At 48.8% G+C, this 11,269-nt stretch overlaps 3 protein-coding genes across 3 annotated transcripts; 2 read left to right on the plus strand and 1 right to left on the minus strand.

The window, feature by feature from the left end:
• Positions 1 to 785: 785 nt before the first annotated feature.
• F5B22DRAFT_77097 (ras guanine nucleotide exchange factor domain-containing protein) lies at positions 786 to 4,429 on the plus strand. The gene is made up of 4 exons (XM_047980556.1): positions 786 to 1,497; positions 1,589 to 1,792; positions 1,861 to 3,626; positions 3,694 to 4,429. Exons 1-4 carry the CDS (start codon positions 1,158 to 1,160, stop codon positions 3,790 to 3,792), a joined length of 2,409 nt encoding a protein of 802 aa, XP_047832324.1. The 5' UTR covers positions 786 to 1,157; the 3' UTR covers positions 3,793 to 4,429.
• Positions 4,355 to 8,791, plus strand: F5B22DRAFT_600350 (Six-hairpin glycosidase). Its single transcript, XM_047974511.1, has 9 exons — positions 4,355 to 5,010; positions 5,069 to 5,107; positions 5,160 to 5,277; positions 5,331 to 5,427; positions 5,560 to 6,187; positions 6,242 to 6,701; positions 6,757 to 7,998; positions 8,051 to 8,121; positions 8,272 to 8,791. The coding sequence occupies exons 1-9, from the start codon at positions 4,887 to 4,889 to the stop codon at positions 8,550 to 8,552; spliced, it is 3,060 nt and encodes a 1,019-aa protein (XP_047832325.1). The 5' UTR covers positions 4,355 to 4,886; the 3' UTR covers positions 8,553 to 8,791.
• Positions 8,792 to 9,078: 287 nt separating this feature from the next.
• Positions 9,079 to 10,459, minus strand: F5B22DRAFT_600353 (ATP synthase delta subunit-domain-containing protein). The gene is made up of 4 exons (XM_047974512.1): positions 10,397 to 10,459; positions 10,052 to 10,339; positions 9,599 to 9,913; positions 9,079 to 9,514 (listed from the first exon to the last, which is right to left on the minus strand). Exons 2-4 carry the CDS (start codon positions 10,208 to 10,210, stop codon positions 9,308 to 9,310), a joined length of 681 nt encoding a protein of 226 aa, XP_047832326.1. The 5' UTR covers positions 10,211 to 10,339; positions 10,397 to 10,459; the 3' UTR covers positions 9,079 to 9,307.
• Positions 10,460 to 11,269: the final 810 nt, after the last annotated feature.

Here is an 11,269-nt window from a genome sequence, read left to right on the forward strand (position 1 = left end):
CTACAATATCTACCTAGGCATCTACATGGTAGTAGGTCGGTAGGTACCTACATATGTACCTATCCACCCGCCCGATCGTCACCAAGTCTACCTAGGTTGTACCTCATTTGCTTTCGGAGTGGTCGCCTCCCGTGAGAGAGCCTCTTCCCCCCAAGATACAAGTAGCTGGTAGGCAATACGACTCAAGCTGCCTACCGCCAGCACAGTTGCTGTGTTGCCTACCTGTCTCATCCCATTGTAACTGCCCTCAGCTTTTCAGCCGGCTGAGTTCGCGTTCAAGAACTGCGTATTTGTCCCGCTCAGCTTGCCTGCCTCTTACCGGCCCGACTGTGGCGAGCCTCGAAGTATCTAGATTTCGGACGAAGGTGAGAAGAGAGGCCACGGATTACAAGTCCGGAAACTCTACTGGCAACATGTAAACACCTATTATCCTGACTCTGTTGTCCTGAACGGGCCATGCTGATTGAAATAGTGATAAGGTTGGACGTGTGCCCAAATTTGTATCACATTGTATCGCAAACCGTCGCCATTGTGTTGTCACATCGCATCTGCCTCCGCCCAATCTATTCGCTTGCCAAAGCGCATCGCTGCCGATTCCTGACGCCCGTTATCTGTCCTATGCCAACAGCCCCTCGCAAGCTAGTATTCTCGTCCTTACGAGCGCATTTGATACCGTCCCTTTCCTCCTCGTATTCGACAATACCACCCATAATCTGTTACCCCGGGCCGCTTTTCGTGCGCATGCTTGTATGACTACCCTCATGGATCGCAACCTTTACTCTCAAATTCGCGATAGTTAGCTTACCTCATGGGTTTCTAGGCTGCCTATCGAAGTGGCGTCTAGAATTGCAGTGTAGCACAGGCTTTACGTGACGACTCTTGCCAGCATTGGCTCTTGCTGCTTTTCCACGGTCCAGTTTAATCGCACTACGCATCCTCATCGGAGACCTATTTTGCTCCGACCCCCGTATTCTAGCAGCCTCTCCTTATTAAAGTCTTGTGTGCACACGGCATTCTTCCATAACCGTCATGAGTGCCTTTTTGGTACTTAGGTAGCTCGTCATAATTTTCTGCATCATATTGAAGACAGGGGTGGTCGACAACTTTCTTGGATAATAACACTAGTTCATCGTACCAAAGGCTTGCTTGCCGACATAATGGAGTGCCTTAGCATTGCCGTCATCGGTGCCTATGGTGTGGGCAAAACTCACTTCATACGAACTGCCATGTCTCTCCCTCCTCCATCCAAACCGCAGGCACCCCCCGCAGATCCAAAAACAATGACAGCACGTATAGTTGTTGACAATGTACCCTACAGCGTTGCTTTATTTGAGCTGGACCTCCAGTACTTCGAATCAGAATACTTCGACGGCCAGCATAGACAGGTAAAATGGCCCAAACAAATGAATGGCACCATTTTACCTCAAGTCCATGGAGTCTTGTTTCTCTATGATGTGATGAACAGGGAGAGTATTAATTATCTACCCGAGACTCTCAGTAAGTCGTTGGCGTCATTCCCGCGCTGTGGTTTTGAAGCCTGCGCTATGTGTCCTGGTTACTGTTGGATAAAGCTGAACTAGAACCTTAGATGCTGTCGTAAATTCGTCGCTACCAGCAGTTCTTGTGGCTACTAAATGCGACAATCCGGAGCCTTCTAGACAAATCGACGCTGATGCTGTAGCTGCGGCTTGCAAACCCTGCCTTGCAAGCTTCAAAACATCGACCGATAAGCCAGAGACAGCACGGATGGCATTATCTACACTACTAAGGGCCATGATTTTAGGAACTCATGGTTAGTCGATTTTCATAGTCTCATATATTGTCAAATTTTGTTGGTCTAGATACTAAGTCGTCATACAGAAAACGAGAGCACAGAAGCGACAGGTCTCAGACGGCGGGCGACTTCAGAAGTGACTCATCTCGATGCCCCAACGGAGTCGTTATCTCGTCCCATTAGTCAACATAGTAAGCATAGTCGGGCAAGCTCCGATATGTCGTTGCTGCGCGGTTATCTCAACGCTCAGGAGAACACCGACTACCGACATTCGAGAGTTCCCCGTGTGGATCTTCTGGGTGGACAAATATCCGATGAATATGAATCCGTACAAACTGTGCATAGTCAGCTTCGAAGCCCTGGCGTTCGTTTAGATCGAGCTCAGCATATCTTTGTGGAGATCGAAGACTCCGATGGAGAGTCTATGAGATACTCTGATGATATACCTCTGCTCCAGCGGACTGACGAAAATCTCTTTGATCGTTCCGCCAAGAAACCGGGGCTAACGTTCGATGAACTTGTTGATCGTTTGCTGGCACCAAAGCTATCCCGGGTAGACCATAACTTTGCAGGCGTCTTCTTGTGTCTGTATCGCAAGTTTGCCACACCTGGCGAGTTGTTTTCCGCCATACTAGCACGGCTAGACGCTATTAAAGATGATAAATCAATTCACTACCTCACCAAGACAACTACTCAGTTGCGAATTATTGAGGCCATTGCTAAATGGGTTGAAACTTATCCAAACGACTTTGCGCGATCTGTGATCAGAAGAAGATTAGATGAGTTCATCACACATTTGGCAGCTGAGCCAATATTCTCAGCTGCTGCCTTGCAAATGCGGAAGATCCTGGAGGAAAGCGTAACGGAGGACGATGACACAGGCTGGGTTAAATCTGAGGCCGAAGACAGTCAAGCGGATAAGAGTTCTTCGGAGAACGCGAGGCAAGGTAGCGATGTCCAGGACAGTCTGAGTTTGCTGAGTATCGGTAACCAGACTGACCGACACGCCTCTGCTGCCTCATTGGTTTCGAGTTCGGCAGGTGCTGCTACCACGAAAACTCATTCATTTCAATTCCACTCATATGAGGATTATGAGCGCGAGGCTGTCACCATGACGCCTACTTATACACTCCCTCTGACGAAATTTCGATATCACATCTTCCTGGATATGGTGAATGACGATATTGCAGATGAAATGACCAGGATTGACTGGGTGATGTTCTCGTCTATCCGTATACGTGATCTTGTGCGCCATGTCAGCTTATCGGCCGAGCAAAAGGAAAAATGCAAAGCGATGAGGAACGTAAATCGCATGATCTCGCATTTCAACCATGTTGCAACATGGGTGTCAAACATGGTCTTAATGCGGGACAAGGCTAAACACCGAGCGGTCATGCTCGAAAAGTTTATGCATATAGCATTGAGGCTGAGACAGCTGAACAACTACAACGGTTTAGCTGCTGTACTTGCCGGTATCAACGGAACCGCAGTCCTCCGACTCACTCAAACGCGAGCCCTGGTGCCGCCGGACGTGCAGAAACGGTTCGCCCGGCTTGTGCTGCTAATGGGTACTCAGAAAGGTTATTTCGCCTATCGGTTAGCTTGGGAGAATTCCCCCTTGCCACGTATTCCGTTTATTCCTTTACACCGCAAGGACCTTGTCTCTGCGGAAGAGGGCAGCATCACATTTATCGGACCGCAGGGCGACCGATTGAATTGGAAGAAGTTCGAGGTGCTTGGAGAGGTTATTTTGCCGATAATGAAGAGCCAGAGTACTCCCTACCCCAATTTGACGAAGCATGATGACGCTAGGGAGCTCATCTTAGATTGCTTGATAACCACAGATGAAGATGTAAGAGATAGAAACTGCCCGTTCCCCCTTGGCATTGGCGAGCCGTGAAACTAACTTGGGACAACAGGACATCTACCAACGAAGCACTCAAGTAGAGAGCTCATCGGGTCTTGCGGTGGACCCGTCCAAGAAAAAATTCCCGTGGTTTGCTAACAAGATCTCATAATAATTTGTCTCTTTGCAGGGATAGTACACCTACTTGTTTTTGGGACTTATGGCGTCAGGATATTGGGAAAGCGTGTTTGTGTCTAGGCGACATAGAATATCAGCGATACTTTGAGATGGGAAGTTCTGGGGCTACCTAGTTTACAACTATCTTCCGACCTAGGTGGAATTAGAATCTTCTTTGATATTGGAACTTGGCAGTAAATGTTCACACTTCAGCCTCTATGAAGTTAATAGCTACTAGATAGGTTGGGGAGAAGACGCCCCGTAATATATAGGTCCAGTCTACGTGTACACGCACAGCTTCAAAATCATCTACATACAGTATGGCGTGGACTGATACAAGGAGTCCCGTGGATCCTGGTCTGTTGTAGGTCGGACAGAGGAGGGCCTATGGCGGCATTCATCTAGCCCCCTTCTGCCCCCTGATACCTACTACTGTATGTATATCATAGATAATAGTAGCTCCTCTGTAGTTCGAGGTCTAGACCAGATCAGCAATTTCTAATTTGCTGACTATGGGGCTCACCGCGTCGCTAAGTTAAATAAAAGCGCAGACACAGCGGTGTCGCAATGCACGATAAGGAGGGGACAGAGAGGGGAGCTGTCCAGCAAAATCTAATTGTAATGACGTCATGGCGGGGCAGCAGGCAAGCATGGAGATAGTGCTCCCCTCATCCCCGTCTCAGCCGGTCCAGGGTGACAGAGCAGCTGCGTCGTCGTGGCAGCGAGGTGCATGTGATAGGACGAGGGAACTCTCACGTTGCAACGTCAATAACGTAGCCAACGCAATGCATTGCATATCACAGCATCGTCACCGCCGGACTACCTGAAGTAGATAGCGCCCGCCCGGAAAAGGCGTTGTGTGCCTGAGCCTGATTTGCACTAGGCCAGGTACGTAGACAGGCTTGTTCTACCTAGTCTAGACTGCTTCTCAAGAGCTGCCTTGTTCTCGTCACCACTTAGTTTCTACTATCAACCCTTGAGCGAGCTTTTCCTCCTCTTGTCCTCGACTCCCAGCCGTCTGGCTACCCATTAAGAATATTTGTGTCTTGTTGTGTGATCGGGCCATAAGCTGTAGGCTCCCGTTTCAGAATGGTTGTGGTCGACAATTACGAATACATCACTGAGGAGGAGAAGCGGCTTGGAGAGGACCGCGACCGCGTCAAGTACTGGAAGCAATGGGGGCCCTACGTTGCCGAGCGCCAGTGGGCAACAGGCAAGACACCACATTAGCACTCACAGCATCAATTGGCATGTTAACATATCATGGATAGTGCGAGAGGATTATAGCGCAGATGGCGATGCTTGGAGCCGTGAGTAGATGTTGTTTTGTCTTCGAATGAACTGACTTTTAACCGCCTGTAGACTTCACTCACGACCAGGCCAGGTCCCGAGCCTTTCGCTGGGGCGAGGATGGCATTGCCGGAGTGTCCGATACGCACGGCCTCCAGAACATCGCCTTTGCATTTTGGAATGAAGAAGAGTCAGTTTGATGATATCTTCCAGTCTGGTAGGGGCTACTGCTAACCTTGCCAGCCCCTTCCTCAAAGAGCGCCTGTTCGGTCTATCGAATCCTCAGGGAAACCATGGTGAGAGTATCAAAGAAGCCCATTTTCACTTGGACAATACTCCTGTAAGCTCGAAGCCTTTTCCAAAAATAAATACATGCAAGGTGCTAACGTCAAGCTGCGTAGACAGTATGAATACTTAGCCCCTTCCTTGACCCTCAAAACCAATGATAGCAGCAGACTTACGCCTGCCGTAGCATTCCTACATGAAGTATCTCTACAAATACCCCCAAAAGGCCTTTCCCTACGACGATCTCATCAAAGAAAATGCGCAACGGTCTCGAACGGAAAAGGAGTACCAAATTGTTGACACTGGAATTTTTGAAGAGGATAGGTACTGGGATATTGTGATTGAGACAGCGAAAGATGATAATGACCCACAAGAACTGCTATTCCGTTTGACCGCTTGGAACCGGGGCCCAGATCCTGCTCCTCTACATATTATTCCTCACGTCTGGTTTCGAAACACTTGGGCCTGGGGTCGTGAGCCTGAGGATAAAAAACCGTCTATCTCGGTGGCCGCGGAAAATCTGGTGCGCTCAAAACACCATAAATTGGGCGAGAGATATGTGCTGTTGTCGCCTTCTCCTGGCGTAGGACCAAGCGGCGAAGATGTGCAACCAGAGCTTCTCTTTACTGACAACGATACGAACGTTGAGCTTCTCTATGGACAAAAGAACACAACACCGTATGTTAAGGATGCATTTCACAGATATATTGTAAACGACGAGAAGGAAGCGGTGAATCCCGCTACCACAGGAACGAAGTGTGCTGCCTGGTTTGCCTTCAATGAGTCTGGTGGTGTTGCTCCCGGAGAATGCGCCGGTAAGTAGAACTCAAAACTGCTCAGTGTCTGGTTGGCTAACCCCCTGAATGAAGTCGTTCGTTTTAAGTTCTCTAAGAAAGGAGATACCTATCTCGACGAAGAGGAATTCGACGATATAGTCGAAAAAAGGAGGGACGAGGCCGATGACTTCTATTATCGAATAAGCCCCTTGCCGATGTCAGAGGACCTTCGAGCTGTTCAGCGCCAGGCTTTCTCAGGCATGATGTGGTGTAAACAATACTACCAGTTCATCTGGGATCAGTGGGCCACTGGTGATCCATCTCAGCCACCTCCTCCCCCCGAGAGAAAAGAAGTGCGAAATTCTCATTGGAAGCATCTGTATATTGACGATATCTTATCCATGCCTGACTCATGGGAATATCCGTTCTTCGCCGCGTGGGATTCTGCTTTTCATTGTATTCCTCTGGCAATGATTGACCCGGACTTTGCGAAGAAACAGATTGATCTCTTCACAAGAGAATGGTATTGTCACCCAAATGGTCAACTCCCAGCGTACGACACCCTGGTCTACCATACTGTTAGTACAAATTTGCTGACTCTGTCTTAGATACGAGTGGAACTTCGGCGACGTGAATCCTCCGGTTCATGCATGGGCGACATTCCGTGTGTTCAAGATCGAGAGAAAAATCTATGGCAGGCAAGATCTCGATTTCCTCGAAAGAGTCTTCCAGAAATTACTTCTAAACTTCACGTGGTGGGTTAATCGGAAGGACCAGGAGGGAAAAAACGTTTTCGAGGGTGGCTTTCTCGGGTTGGACAATATCGGGCTCTTCAACCGTTCCGAGCCTTTGCCTACAGGTGGTGTCCTTGAACAAGCAGACAGTACTGGGTGGATGGCGTTCTACTGCCTCTCTATGCTGAACATAGCCCTTGAGCTGGCCAAACATAGAAGGACATATGAGGACATCGCCTCGAAGTTCTTCGAGCATTTCATCTTGATCAGCGATGCCATGACTTTCAAATCCGGCAAGGATGAGAAGTCATTGTGGAATGAGGAGGATGGCTTTTACTACGATGCAATCTCTTGGGGCGGTCCATGGATTCAGCAACTACCTGTTCGATCACTCGTTGGGCTAATCCCCTTGTATGCCACTATGACTCTGGAGCCGGAGCTGATCAATAAGCTTCCTTCTTTCAAGAAGAGAGTAAACTGGTTCATGGAGAATAGATGCGACATGGCCGAGAGAAATATGGCAAGTATTCGAAAGAGGGGCAAGGGAGACCGTATTTTGCTGGCTATGGTCAGCAAAGACAGACTGGAGAAGATTCTGAAGCGTATGCTTGACGAAAACGAGTTCTTCAGTGAGCATGGTATCCGATCTCTATCTAGATATCATAAAGACCACCCCTACTCGATGGATGTCAACGGTCAGAAATTCACGGTGGGGTATGTACCAGGTGACTCCGACAGTGGTTTATTCGGAGGAAATAGCAACTGGAGGGGTCCAATTTGGCTTTGCGTCAATTTCCTGCTTGTGGAGGCACTTCAACGCTTCTACCTTTTCTACGGACCTGGGTTCAAGGTAGAATGTCCCACTGGGTCTGGTGACTATATGCATCTGGGGCATGTATCAGAAGAGATCCAGCACCGCTTGCAACATCTTTTTGCTCGTGGCGACGATGGCCGTCGCAGCATCAACGGTGGAAGTGACTTACTCGACTTCGATCCCCATTGGAAGGACAACGTCTGGTTCTATGAGTTCTTCGACGGCGACAGTGGCCGTGGCCTTGGGGCCTCCCATCAGTGTGGCTGGACTGGGCTGATTGCTCGAATGATTCATGACACAGGGTAAGTTTAATATGAGAAATACCATCAAGAGAGATCACTGACAAAGAATTAGAATGAGTTGCCGTCTACCTCAGACACCTCGCACGCCATCTGCAGCAATGGGACATTACTTTGATGATACTTGTAAGTAATTATGCAGGGCGGCTCTCATTTCGGCTATTCTCAAAGTTAGAAAAGTCATCTTTTCAAAGAGGGCTTTCTCTTTCGAAGGACTCACGCTTAGGTCCCATTCACATTTAAGTCGAGATTAATCGACTGACTTGAGTTTTACAGTGCATCGACACATCCATCTCATGAATTCAAAAGGGGAGAAACCACGCATTCGCCGGTCATCTACAGCTCGCTCCATCGGCGCTCGAAGTGACTTTGATACTTCAGTCAATGGTGAAGAATATGAGGCCCGTAGCGTGATAACTGATGATCCTGAGCGTCAAGCGCAGCGTGAAGAAGCGAACGCTCATTTGCACCAGTACATCTCTGGCCAGCTACAACGCGTGCTTGATGATGACAATGCTGGGGATGTGGATAGAGACGAGTATGAGGCACATCTATAGAAGAGGAGGCCCTTGCCATACTCTCGGATTCTAGGGAGAAGACATCTCCTACAGCTCAGCATTGGATACTAAATGGCAGAACAAAATATTGAAATAATGGACAAGAACAATAGAAAGTGTTTTGGTTTAGCACTTTTTAGAAGGTATTCTTAAAAGCAAGCAATATTAGTAGCTTTCTAGATTAGATAGCAATACACGATAGGTTGGTGAGCTCTATTCACGGATGTAGTCTGAAGAACTATTCGCATTTTCAAGCTTTAATTGATCGCTTCAAGGGTTTGGCGTACTTACCTATACGCTTATATCAGCATAACTGAGATGACAACTGTGAAATCGCTGCTCAGGCATGGAACTAGAGTTTTCTCTGTCTCTTTACATACTATGAAGGCTAGATATTGTATAGTCAGCTAACCATTAGGTCTCTATCCTGTAACATTTATCCTAGGTATGGAAACATGAACGCATGAGTCAAGTCCATGTAACCGTAATGGCTGTCAATCACTACACATATATGGCAAGATGGTGGTTCAGTGTACAGTAATTGTATTTCACAAAGGAAACGATGCTGCTAGATTTGGAGACGAATGCAACCTCTATTTAAACGCTCCTATACACACAACGGTTCTTCCTCCTCGCGCAAAGGAGGAGTTGCCGAATTTGGGAATGAATTTCCGTTCGCAACGTATTCCGCAGCTTCTACCCCCTTGCCTCGCCTGACTCGAAACCTAAGAGGAAATGATGGATAGGTGGTATTATTACAAAGTGTCGGTGAGGAGCTTGTTCATCTTGGCGATCTTGGATGACACGGACAGGTCGATTGTGCGGTCACCGATCTCAACGACGAGGCCACCAAGGATATCGGGGTTGACTTCATTTGTGACCTTCAACTTCTTGCCTTGGCCGACGTACTGGGATTTGGTGACGGCAGTCTCGAGACGGCTAAGAGTCCGGTTGTCCAAAGGCTTTGTGCATTGATTAGCTCAGCTCCTGATGAGAGTTGCTATGCGCGTGTAGTATAATGGGTAACTGTTTGATAATATGCATACCTGAGTGGATGTGACAACCATCTCGACCTCGCCGCGGGAAGCGCTGATCAGCTCGCCGAACTTATCACAGACATCTTTCAATAGAGCAAGACGGTTGTTCTCGGCAAGGGCGGCGAGGAAGTTCTTGACAGTGTCGTTGGCGGCACCACCGATGCTCTTCTGGAGCTCGGCGACGATGGCGCTCTTGTCGCCTTCGCTCAGCGTCGGTGTGGCTAGGACAGTAGCAAGCTTAGCATCCTTGGTGTATAGGTCGCTGAGGGCGTTCAAGGCCCTTGCTGTTGGGTCTAGGGACGAGGTCTTAACGGCGGCCGTGTACTAAATAGCTCATGCGTCAGTCCAACAGAGTTCGCTCCCCACCAAAGCTGACAACCATGCTCCAATTGACAAAGAGTATCCCGAAGACCCCATGTAATAATTGAGCCGCGACAATTGACGTCGATGGATGTATCGTACCAGAGCGGTGGCATAGGTGCCATCGAGACCGTAGACGGCGACGGGGGGCTTGACATCTTGAGTGGCAGCGGCAGCGGCGTAGGAGCGCACAGAGGACTGGGCAAATGTCCTCTGAGGAGCTACGGCTCGCAGAGATCGGAGGGCCTGTCGGGACAACATGGCAGAGGTGAGGAGACAGGTAGCAGGTGGAATTGCGGGCGGGTTAGATGTCGATTCTTCTCGGAGACTCGTTTCTCGCAAAAGGTTGCAAGAATCAACCGACAAGCCGGGTCCAATTGGAAAGTGTGGCTTGCGAGAGAGCATCAGCCACAAGTATGAATTTCCGTTGATGCGGGCCCTACATACTTAAGTAAGGCACAGAGAGGTACCTAAGTAAGTACATTCATACTAATGTAGATAATTACGTAGCGACACTAGGCTAAAATCGGCAACCGTACGTGACGCCACTGCGGATGTCTTTTTGGCCATTCCGATGCGCCTGACAGCTTGGATTTTCTCCATCTGTCTCTGCCCAACACAACTTCAAGTTGTTAACCCATCAACACCCAAGCTTTGAGGTTTCAAAACACAGACAGCATCGGGCTCGACGCGCGCGCGCCCTGCCTGTTGTTTATTCTTGTTCAATCTCAGCCCAAGGCTTGAGAGATACCAGCTTCCATCTCTGAAAAGTACATCTTTTCTCTGAGGATTCCGGCTGTCCTGATTTCTTGTACCTTTTCCGCCCCGCCGGTGCGCGACGACTGACCTCCTAGCCCTGCGCCCTGTGCCCAGCGTCCCTGCTGACGGCTCTGAACGCCATTTTTGGGAATTATTCTCTCAGATATCCGTTGGGAAACGTGTTCCTGTGACATCTTGTTTTCCTGCGTCTATTCCCGGCCAGCAAGGCAGCGAGTGTCTGCGGTATTTTGATCTCTGCCAGGGACATCTAGGACATAGCATCCATTGACCAAAGCACGCATTCATCTACATATGATGCCGTAGCGATCTGTCCAGTATAGCTGACATTTTCTTTTTTTGTTCTCGCTCGGTTTTTTATGCCTAGGTATTTTGCCTACAATCAGTCCATTTCTAGCATGGTAAGACTAGAACTACTCTCGTAATGACAAGAGAAAAAAAGAAGGCGCCGGCGCCGGCGCACGGTATTGCAGCCGCCGCCAGGCGTGCCAAGCTGGAGAGAGCTTTACAATTCGACGATAGCGTTTGGCGCAATTTGAACCC

Source organism: Xylaria bambusicola (genome assembly GCF_022495145.1).
Source record: "Xylaria bambusicola strain CBS 139988 unplaced genomic scaffold F5B22scaffold_13, whole genome shotgun sequence".
In the NCBI taxonomy this organism is placed as follows: domain Eukaryota; kingdom Fungi; phylum Ascomycota; class Sordariomycetes; order Xylariales; family Xylariaceae; genus Xylaria; species Xylaria bambusicola.